Raw genomic sequence first — 12,072 nt, 5'->3', positions numbered from 1 at the left:
ACGTAGAACTACGTCTGTCTTTTTATATTGGGATACATTTTACGATTGCAAAAAATCTAAAAACGTCACGAAAATATGATAGACTTTGATCGTTTATATCTCAGCCATTTCTCGATAAATCTCCAATTTTCTTGGACTATTCGATTAATTCGATTTATGCGATTTTTTTCACTCGAATTTAGGGTTTTCCGCGGTTCATCCAGGCAGATTTTGGGGTTTACGTAATTTTATACGTTGTTTAAATTTACGCGATCCAATATTTACTATTGAAAACTTGCTAACAGTTATGCCATTGCACTATGGTCCAGGATGCAGATTTACGCAGAAAGATGCATTCTACGCCAAAACTATATTTTTTTAGAAAAAAGCTGTAGTTCTACAAAATTGTTCGAAATAGTAAGGCCATCATTATGGTGCAACCAAAAAATAGGGTGGCCCATCATATAAAAAAAATTAGAAAATATTTTTTTACTTCTCGGAATATTGATATATTATGTTTTACAAAGTTGTAGCGAAGCTTATTCCAATCCATTTAGCTGAAAAACCTTTTTCTTTTGGGGCTTTTCAAAACGCGTGTTTTGCCATAAGAATATTGTCTGTATCTTCTTCCGTTGTCGAGTTATATCAATTTATTTAAAAAAAAAAAAAACATGGTTTTAGTAAAATTGGTAAAACTTGAGATAAAAAAAATAACATATCCCCAGTTTTTTGACATAATAAGGGATATAAATTTCTCTTTCAAATATCGGGTAAACATTTTTTTTTGTCTGCCATAACCGGAGATATCGACTTATGAAAAAAAAAATAATTTTGACAGAAAAACGATTATAACTTTGCATTGGATATCTTTTTCCAGAAGAAAAATAACCAATATCAAAATTAGTTTTCGATTTGCTCTCATCGATAGCAGGAATAGTTTTCGATTTGATGTCACAGTAAGATTTTTCTGCTATACGTTTTGTTATTTTAACCGTTAAAACGACCAAAAAGATATCAAATTAAGTAATCATATTCGGCGATTTCACAACATCAAAACAAGTTATCGTTTTGCTCTCAACCTTTGCTCGGGTAGTTGATCTCTATTGAATATAATAATGAATATAATCGTGACTATAGTTTACATTGGGGGCCCTCCTTAGCCGTGCGGTAAGACACGCGGCTACAAAGCAAGACCATGCTGAGGGTGGCTGGATTCGATTCCCGGTGCCGGTCTAGACAATTTTCGGATTGGAAATTGTTTCGACTTCCCTGGGCATAAAAAGTATCATCGTGTTAGCCTCATGATATACGAATGCAAAAATGGTAGTTTGGCTTAGAAACCTCGCAGTTAATAACTGTGGAAGTGCTTAATGAACACTAAGCTGCGAGGCGGCTCTGTCCCAGTGTGGGGGATGTAATGCCAATGAGAAGAGAAGAAGAAGAAGATAGTTTACATTGACTATTTAATAAACAAAATAGTATACATTATTTGAATGTAGTAAAACATGTTGTACACATAATTTGAAACAAGCAATAAGATTAACTTGATAGAGTGCTCGATTTGTAACGATTTAGCTTAAACGGGACCCCTTTCCTTTATATCCACCTCTCCCTTCCCCAAACCAACAAAGCTTATATGCATGGTTCAACACACCATTTTCTTCATAACGCAATGACCGATCGTATGGGTGAAATGTCTAGGTGATGTATTTTTTTATGTGCAGTATTTAAATTTTTAAAACAAAAAACGGCTAAACCAATTCGCATGATCCCCGAGGATCTCCATCTGAAGTTGGAGGGCCAAGCCGGCCGATCACTGTACATGTATAAAAATGATTGTAGAACAAAACATGTTTTAAATAAAGAAGAATTTTACTACTACTACGAGGATCTCCAACTAAGTCTATTGGGTCCTAAAATGAAGAATCGATATTTGATTTTATTTCAGGGAACGATGGCGTTGATCATCCTGAATGCTAAGGTTTTTTTTTCCGACCCAAAAGTCGAAAGGAACATTGTTTAATTTGAAATTTGAAAATAGATGAAAAATGCTTTCTCGACATTTTCGGTCTTGTTTGACGTACGGAATAATATGATTCAAACGCACTAGCAAAACACCGCAGGGCACTTGACTCAACCTTTGACAGTTAATATATGGGCCTGACGTTTTGGGCTGATGGCTCATTTGTTTTAAAATGTTGCACAGCCCAAAATTTGCCTTTAAATGTCTTAAACACAAAAATATTATTTTACTGATTTAGACTTTTACCAGAATTTTTATAACATCGGTTCAAGTATTCTTGACCGATGCACTATCGTTTGCAACCACAAACGAGGTAGGGCTTTAGGACCCAATTCAAAAAATATTATATTTTTTTAAGAAGTTGAATTACGTTCTGGTGTGGGTAATATGGACCATATGAAGTACATATAATTTTATTTTGATAACTTTGTATTGTTTACCTCCAAAAACACCAAGCATTTATTAGGAAATTCGAATTTCCAAGTTTTGTTCAATGTAATTTTTATGTGATTTTTCTTTTTGTAACATGCTTTTTTAGTGAAATCATTGTATATTACCAATATATTAATTATCATCCAACATTTTTATTTCAAGAGGCACATATTATAGATGCTTAGCATATTCATACAATTCATAAACTAAATTAATTTTTTAAAGCTTTATTTCTCAACATGTCCGTTTTACCCACACACTATATCCATTTTACCCGCATACTTTGAAAGCGAGATTTTTTCATCCTGATTTACGTTTTCATCGTAGTGCTTCTGTTTAAGATTTACGGGCAGCAGGGACTATGTCCAAGGGCTTGACGATCCCTCCCCAGGCCATCTGCGAGTTGTGGGGCTTGCCTAGGATGTGGTGGGGTTTGACAGTGGGCCCTGTTAAACCTCTATAAAAAGCTGCATGTATCCGCAAGTAGGCTCCACCAAAGCGACCGTGTGCCGCTCAAAGCGCACAAGCCCAAGTCCTGGTGTTAGGTGGGACGCTAAACAGCCCTGACACGACGGCCCTCCGACGAGACAGGAGGTTTGCGCAGGCCCAATAAGCCGCCTAGAAAACCAATCATTACGAACAATATAAGAGATAATGCGACTCGATATAATCGGCAAAGACCTAGGCGACGAATACAGGATCACGATTGGAAGCTTGGAACATGGAATTGCAAGTCGCTAGGTTTCGCAGGTTGCGACAGGATGATCTACGATGAATTACATCCCCGCAACTTCGACGTCGTGGCGCTGCAGGAGATTTGCTGGACAGGACAGAAAGTGTGGAAATGCGGGCATCGAGCGGCTACCTTCTACCAAAGCTGTGGCACCACCAACGAGCTGGGAACCGGCTTCATAGTGCTGGGTAAGATGCGCCAACGCGTGATTGGGTGGCAGCCAATCAACGCAAGGATGTGCAAGCTGAGGATTAAAGGCCGTTTCTTCAACTATAGCATCATCAACGTGCACTGCCCACACGAAGGGAGACCCGACGACGAGAAAGAAGCGTTCTACGCACAGCTGGAGCAGACATACGATGGATGCCCACTGCGGGACGTTAAAATCGTCATCGGCGACATGAACGCACAGGTAGGAAGGGAGGAAATTCGGTCATCGGACCGGATAGTCTGCACACCGTATTGAATGATAACGGCCAACGATGCATAAATTTCGCAGCCTCCCGGGGAATGGTAGTCCGAAGTCCCGCAAAAATACCCACAAGGCTGCATGGAGATCACCTAATCAAGAAACGGAAAACCAAATCGACCACGTTCTAATCGACGGTAAATTCTTCTCCGACATCACGAACGTCCGCACTTACCGCAGTGCGAATATTGAATCCGACCACTACCTCGTTGCAGTATGCCTGCGCTCAAAACTCTCGACGGTGTACAACACGCGTCGAAGTCGGACGCCGCGGCTTAACATTGGGCGGCTACAAGACGGTAGACTAGCCCAAGAATACGCGCAGCAGCTGGAAGTGGCACTTCCAACGGAAGAGCAGCTAGGCGCAGCATCTCTTGAAGATGGCTGGAGAGATATTCGATCCGCCATTGGTAGCACCGCAACCGCTGCACTTGGCCAGGTCCCCCGGATCAGAGAATCGACTGGTATGACGGCGAATGTGAGCAGTTAGTGGAAGAGAAGAATGCAGCATGGGCGAGATTGCTGCAACACCGCACGAGGGCGAACGAGGCACGATATAAACAGGCGCGGAACAGACAAAACTCGATTTTCCGGAGGAAAAAGCGCCAGCAGGAAGATCGAGACCGTGAAGAAACGGAGCAACTGTACCGCGCTAATAACACACGAAAGTTCTATGAGAAGTTAAACCGTTCACGTAAGGGCCACGTGCCACAGCCCGATATGTGTAAGGACATAAACGGGAACCTTCTTACGAACGAGCGTGAGGTGATCCAAAGGTGGCGGCAGCACTACGAAGAACACCTGAATGGCGATGTGGCAGACGAAGATGGCGGTATGGTGATGGACCTGGGAGAACGCGCGCAGGACATAATTCTACCGGCTCCGGATCTCCAGGAAATCCAGGAGGAGATTGGCCGGCTCAAGAACAGCAAAGCCCCTGGGGTTGACCAACTACCAGGAGAGCTATTTAAATACGGTGGTGAGGCACTGGCTAGAGCGCTGCACTGGGTCATTACCAAGATTTGGGAGGAGGAAGTTTTGCCGCAGGAGTGGATGGAAGGTGTCGTGTGTCCCATCTACAAAAAGGGCGATAAGCTGGATTGTAGCAACTACCGCGCAATCACATTGCTGAACGCCGCCTACAAGGTACTCTCCCAAATTTTATGCCGTCGACTAGCACCAACTGCAAGGGAGTTCGTGGGGCAGTACCAGGCGGGTTTTATGGGCGAACGCTCCACCACGGACCAGGTGTTTGCCATTCGCCAAGTACTGCAGAAATGCCGCGAATACAACGTGCCCACACATCATCTATTCATCGACTTCAAAGCCGCATATGATACAATCGATCGGGACCAGCTATGGCAGCTAATGCACGAACACGGTTTTCCGGATAAACTGACACGGTTGATCAAAGCGACGATGGATCGGGTGATGTGCGTAGTTCGAGTTTCAGGGCATTCTCGAGTCCCTTCGAAACCCGCAGAGGGTTACGGCAAGGTGATGGTCTTTCGTGTTTGCTATTCAACATCGCTTTGGAAGGTGTAATACGAAGAGCAGGGATTAACACGAGTGGTACAATTTTCAATAAGTCCGTCCAGCTATTTGGTTTCGCCGACGACATAGATATTATGGCACGTAACTTTGAGAAGATGGAGGAAGCTTACATCTGACTGAAGAGGGAAGCTAAGCGGATCGGACTAGTCATCAACACGTCGAAGACGAAGTACATGATAGGAAGAGGTTCAAGAGAAGACAATGTGAGCCACCCACCGCGAGTTTGCATCGGTGGTGACGAAATCGAGGTGGTAGAAGAATTTGTGTACTTGGGCTCACTGGTGACTGCCGAAAATGACACCAGCAGAGAAATTCGGAGACGCATAGTGGCTGGAAATCGTACGTACTGGACTCCGCAAGACGCTCCGATCGAATAGAGTTCGCCGCCGTACCAAACTGACAATCTACAAAACGCTAATTAGACCGGTAGTCCTCTACGGACACGAGACCTGGACGATGCTCGTGGAGGACCAACGCGCACTTGGAGTTTTTGAAAGGAAAGTGCTGCGTACCATCTATGGTGGGGTGCAGATGGCGGACGGTACGTGGAGGAGGCGAATGAACCACGAATTGCATCAGCTGTTGGGAGAACCATCCATCGTTCACACCGCGAAAATCGGACGACTGCGATGGGCCGGGCACGTAGCCAGAATGTCGGACAGTAACCCGGTGAAAATGGTTCTCGACAACGATCCGACGGGCACAAGAAGGCGAGGTGCGCAGCGGGCAAGGTGGATCGATCAGGTGGAAGATGACTTGCGGACCCTCCGTAGACTGCGTGGTTGGCGACGTGTAGCCATGGACCGAGCCGAATGGAGAAGACTCTTATATACCGCACAGGCCACTTCGGCCTTAGTCTGAATAAAGAATAATAAATAATTCTGTTTAAGATTCACGTAAGTGGTTTATGTCCCCAATATTACGACGTTTTCCTTATGAAAATGACGCGATACCTTAAGGTGTCCGACCGGATAGGTAAATTTTATGCAAAAATAAGCCCTCACCATTCATTTCAATTCCACTTTATAGCCAAGACCAAAACCGTTTAAGCATTGCTTTTGCAACTCTTGATTACATTTCGGCTGATTGTTCTAGTTTGAGAACAACATTTTTTAGAAAAATACATTTTCCAGTTCTATAAAATTAAAAATATATGTTCGATGTCAATGATTTTAACAAAATAAATATGAAATTAAGGTACATATACTGCCGTGAATCGCAAGTCAGTCCCATCTGTATATGGCATCCATTTACAGATGGGACGGACTTGCGATTCACGGCACACGGTGCAAAAAAATGGATTATTATCGAAGTTTCATGTGGGGGGAATGACGGCTTTGGCAGGTTTTGTTCTATTATTGTCATGGGGGTTTTTTATGACTGATTATGCTTAAATTTGGCCTAAACATTCTTTGCATATCAAAGAATATTGTGGCCAAATTTCATAAAATTCGGTCGACAAAAACCCCCCTGCCAATAATAGAACAAAACTTGCCAAAGCCGTCTTTTCCCCTACCTCTGATTTTTTTTCACAGAAAGTTAGGCAAGGTCATTAGAAACGAGGTACAGGGTGTTTTAAAATATTTCATCGGCGATTTAAAAAAAAAGTGATTTTTATTGTTTTCCTCTCTAATACACCGTATAAAAAATCAATTGATAACACAAAAGATCAATCATTGCAAATAATCCTCAAAATTGAAATGTTCACATTTGTAGACTGTTTTGAGTAGAAAACCTATCTTAATATAGATCTAAATATTTGAAAAATATCAATTTCTGTAATTCAAGCCTTCCTAAACTGTGTTTTTTTTCGCGTAATTTTCAAATTTTTTTAGCAATTATCATCTTTTTCTAGCCCAAATATGGTTCTCTATTGAATGTTGTATATTCACATTTCTTTCTTCCGACATTCGCACTATGAGACCAGCCCATTGTCAGTCTGTCATATTTTAAAGGGTTCATATTTTCATCTAGATCAAATATAATATATTAACAATATAGCTCACTTCATAAATCTCCATATATTAGGCAACGGACAGCATAATCACACCATCTTGCGTCACAAAGGGTAACTAACGCCTGAAAACGATAGTCAAGGGGTACAATAATTGCAAAAATTACACTTCATTTACAATGTTTAACTATTTGAATTAAATATTTTTTAAATTTTATTTTCAAACTAAGGTATCAAAATGGGGTCAACGGATAATTTCTAGCATATTATTTCGACATATTATACTGCATATTGCATTCTACTTTTAAACACCCCTCGGAAGGTCTCTTTATTACATTGCTTGCCCTTTGTGACACCGCGTCGCTACTGTGTTGTCCGTTGGAATCAGCCAGAGTGAACTATATTGTTAATATAGTATATTTGTCTAGATACAGTGCTTCATCATTTGTGGGGTACATACCATGTACAATAACCTTACCGAATATTGTTCGCAGCACATTTTGCTTGAAACCCCCGAAACTTTACTGGCCTGCTTCCTATAATTACCACGCTTCATGTCCGAAATAGGCTATTGGGTGGAGTTATACACAGCAAATTCCATTTCCGGTTGCATGTTACGGAAGCTATATTGTTGCTACTAGCACAACTATCTCACATTTGATTGATTCCATATTTGTGTGGGTCATTCATACTTTTTTGAGCAGTAATCTGGTAAGCTGTAAAAAACCGTTTTTGCACCCAAGTAATAATTATGATTTTATAATGTTTTTAAAGATAACGATTTAATCTTCAGGTGTGCTATGAAACCATTACACAAAAGTACAACGATGTTACTGGGGATCATTATCCCATTTCACAAGCATTCCAATGTGACCTATTTCTTCAACGCCTCCAATCATCTCCTGCACATTCTCTTATTTCTATTTCTAACCGTAACAATGTCCTTCATACTGGTAGTCTGAACGGATATGTCCTTTCTCACCATCTCAATCTCCAGTGAGACAAAAGTCTACACCACTACTCTGCGATTGTTTCCTAAGGAGCTTAATTTCATCTGCAAAACCTAGGAGCATATGCATAAGCTCTACCAAGATGAAGTACATAATTACATGGAGAGACAGAGATAAGCTTAGTGTTGTTTGTGCTAAGAAAGTATAGGGGATATGTTTGAAGATGTATAAACAAAATTTACCTTTGAAATGCTGACAAACACTAACAATGCTGTAAACACTGGCAATGACGTGTCCTATGAAGATTGTCTTCTTTGAATAGAGTTACCTCTGGCGTACATAACCAGTTTTAGGTCTATGTTAATACAGGTGAATACAGGTGAAGAAAAAGAACTCAGATGGAAACGAAATTCGCTTTTTATAATTTCTCAATTCTTCGTGTGCACAATTACGGACTTGAAACGTTAAAAGCAGCCTAGGAAACTTTCAGATTTTTCTAGCGGAAGTTTCTGCGAACAATATTCGGTGAGAAGCTAAAAAAGACATGTGGCTCATACGCATGAATTACAAGCAAAATCCACCATCAAAGGAGAAAACATTCTGAATCTCATAAAATACGGCGCACTTCAGTGGGCAGGTCATCTAGAAAAAATGTCAGAAGATAGAATTTCAAAAACAATATTCATCAGAGAACAATATAGATGCCAGAGATAGATTATTGTTTCAGCAAAGATTTCAAAATACAAAAAATAACACTAAAATTACTTTAGGAACGCTTGAACTTGAAAAATGTTTTTCAAAATGTTATTCCCGTGTCAAAATAGGATCTATATAGATACGAGAAAGGCAAAAAGGCTACAAATGTGTATATAATCAATTTTGAAGGGTAATTAACAATTATTGATCCTTTGTTGGGTTATCAATTGACTTTTTGTACGGTATATTTGAGGCGGCTGTACACATTCTTCATCAGCAACTGTACTGATCAAGTGAGGTTGTGTAAGCATATGCCAGTCGGTCGTCAAGCTCAGACCCGACCGCATTGCGTAGGCAAGAGCACGCAACTCAGGTTCAGTTCAATCAAAGTTAATTGCCTATTTCCGGGGATTAAACCACCCGACTTGGACGTTAATTTACAATGTTATGGAAACTCATATGTGAATATGTACGTTATGTGGAAGATATTGATTTGAAAAATGTATGAGAGGTACAGCCGCCAGACATTCTAAATACTCACGCTCCTCTAATGTGAACGTGTACTATACACATGTGGTAGTGTTGGCTTGAGAAATGAATTGCGAGTGATTTGACTATGCGTCCAATTTGGGAATCTCGAGCTCGTTCAGTAGCCGCTAGGTTGCGAAGGCCGACGGAGGTCCTTCGTAGCTTAGTTGGTTAAAGCACCAGTCTAGCGTACTGTAGGGTCATGGGTTCGAGTCCCATCGAAGGGAAAGTGGTTACCTCCAATACATTTTTCAAATCAATATCTTCCACATAACGTACATATTCACATATGAGTTTCCATAACATTGTAAATTAACGTCCAAGTCGGGTGGTTTAATCCCCAGAAATAGGCAATTAACTTTGATTGAACTGAATAAAAATCATTTTTTTTCAAAAAATCGTCGATGAAATATTTTAAAACACCCCGTACCTCATTTTTAATGACCTTGCCTAACTTTCTGTGAAAAAAAATCAGAGGTACATGAAACTTCGATAATAATCCATTTTTTTACACTGTGCGGCAGTATGGTTGGTAATTTTTAACTAAAATTTTACTTTTATCTTCTTTTTCCCACTCAGGACTGGTAATTGGCTTGGTAAGCGCTCCGGCATCAATCTACTCTGCTGAAATAGCCATCCCTAGCATGCGGGGTCGTCTCACCGTGCTAACGTCCCTCGCAATCGCCGTAGGCATTTTGATGATCTACACATTCGGTTACTTTATTCCCGAAGACTTTCGTATGGTGGCCGCCATCGCGTCCGTATGCTGCGTCGGATCGCTGTTGATGCTGATCCCATTGCCCGAATCACCTGCTTGGCTCATGTCTAAGCAGAGGGACGCGGAGGCAGAACGATCGCTGAAGAAAATACGAGGCTTTGGGTCGTGTGGTAAAACGATACCGGAAATTGAACACGAGTTGGCACGCTTGCGAGATAATGTAGAAGCACAGAAACGGGCAGGAAAGGAACGGTTTTTGGACTTGATCAAGCAACCTCAAGTTTACAAACCTTTAGGGGTAATAATTGGGTTCTTCGGATTTCAACAGTTCTCTGGAATCTTCGTAGTCATCGTATATGCAGCAAAGGTTTCATCGGAAGCAAGTGTGTCGATCGATCCTTTTTTGTGCACGGTGCTGATCGGTGTGACTCGAGTTATTGCCACTTCTATGGTGGCCTACATTCTGGATACCCTAGGACGCAAGCCTCCGTCGATTTTTTCCGGTGTGGGAATGGCCGCCTGTATGTTCGGCATTGCTGCTTGTATATTCCATCCCCCGGCGGAAAACCTCCGTTGGCTCCCGACGTTCCTTATTATAACTTACATCTTCACCAGTACTCTAGGATTCCTCACAATGCCATTCAGCATGTTGGCGGAGTTATTCCCACAGAAAGTACGTGGTCCTGCATCCGGAGTGACTGTTTTCTTCGCTTATTTGATGTCATTTGTAATAATCAAACTATATCCTACCATGGTTAATGGCATGGGTAGTGCCAATGTGTTCATTTTCTATGGAGCAGTATCTCTCTTGGGCGTTCTTTTTGTGTACTATGTAGTACCTGAAACCAAAGGAAAAACCCTGCAAGAAATCGAAGACTATTTTTGCGGGAAATCCGTTACAAGGCGATCGAGTCAATCGAATGATGGAGACAGCGCCAGGATGTCATCTTCGGTTCGAGCATAGTTGTGAAGCGGCGGCATTTCTCAAATAATCGGGCGTACTTAAATAGCCATTTCTCTTTATATGAATGGCATTTCGGCAGCGGCATTTAATATTAAGCGATTCCCTCTAGAATTTTTTTAATTGCCTCTGATGAGGGCCGAAGTGACAAAGATGGAAAGTTATCAAAATTCATCAAACGATACCGATTGCTAGAACGACCTTAAATTTAAGTGGTACGCAATTCGGTCTGTTTGATGATCATTCGTGGGAAACCGTTGATTAGTGTGCGTAAATTTGGATCAATTGGTAGAAATTGTTTTCTATTAGATGCTGCGCATAGAACCATATACGCTTAATTAACAGGAATTTTATAACATCACTCTTAGCAGTTACAGTACTGTGATAGCTTTAAAATGTTAGAAGTAAGATCAAGTCAAATTTGGTTTGTCCAAGTACACGGTTTCACTTATTGTAATTTAAAATGATAGGCTAGGAAATATATGTTTTAAACAAGCTGATAAGCTGATCTAATATTTTTATTTTTGTGATGGATGACAGTAATATTAGGGTAGTGGAATATCATTTCATTCATACACCCAGTTTTTTTACAGCGTTGGAATTCATTAATTTTTCGATTAACCTGAACATTCACAGCTTTTCAAATACCACCTGATTTTTTTCGTGGGGTTTCATTGATGCTAAAGGCATTAATCGAATAAAACCAAACCGTGTAAAAAACATTGGTATCACACAAAAAATAAAATGAAAAATGTTACATAGTACATTGAAAAAAAGTGAAAGAAAAAGGAGCACATTTGTGCAAATTAATTATTGTATGAATAAACGAAGGAAATTAAAAGAAGAACTCAAACTGAACGTATGTATTAGTAGAACTATGATCAGTAGAAACAGGACAAGCTCACAGTTCTATCAGTGTTATAAAATGTCATCTGCATGTCATTTGACTAATTTATCTATAACTATTTTAGAAGCCTAATCCACTTCATATTTTTATACGAATTCATAACGAATTCATAAGTGATGAAAAGTTTAATTTACTCACTCATCTAACCACCAACCAGCAACGGAAGGC

The 12,072-nt window shown here is 40.6% G+C and overlaps 1 protein-coding gene across 1 annotated transcript in view; it reads left to right on the top strand.

Annotated features, from left to right (window-relative positions):
* LOC134212730 (facilitated trehalose transporter Tret1-2 homolog) overlaps positions 1–11,500 on the top strand; it is a 35,806-nt gene extending 24,306 nt beyond the window's left edge. The window contains exon 5 of the mRNA XM_062690828.1: positions 9,898–11,500. Within this exon, the coding sequence (XP_062546812.1) occupies positions 9,898–11,000 (1,103 nt within the window). The 3' untranslated portion in view covers positions 11,001–11,500. The remainder of the gene's footprint in view (positions 1–9,897) is intronic.
* The last annotated feature ends 572 nt before the right edge of the window (positions 11,501–12,072 follow it).

The sequence above is a fragment of the Armigeres subalbatus genome, chromosome 2 (genome assembly GCF_024139115.2).
Source record: "Armigeres subalbatus isolate Guangzhou_Male chromosome 2, GZ_Asu_2, whole genome shotgun sequence".
Classification (NCBI taxonomy): domain Eukaryota; kingdom Metazoa; phylum Arthropoda; class Insecta; order Diptera; family Culicidae; genus Armigeres; species Armigeres subalbatus.
Note: the sequence above shows the minus strand (reverse complement) of the source record. Positions and strands in the feature narration are given on the sequence as shown.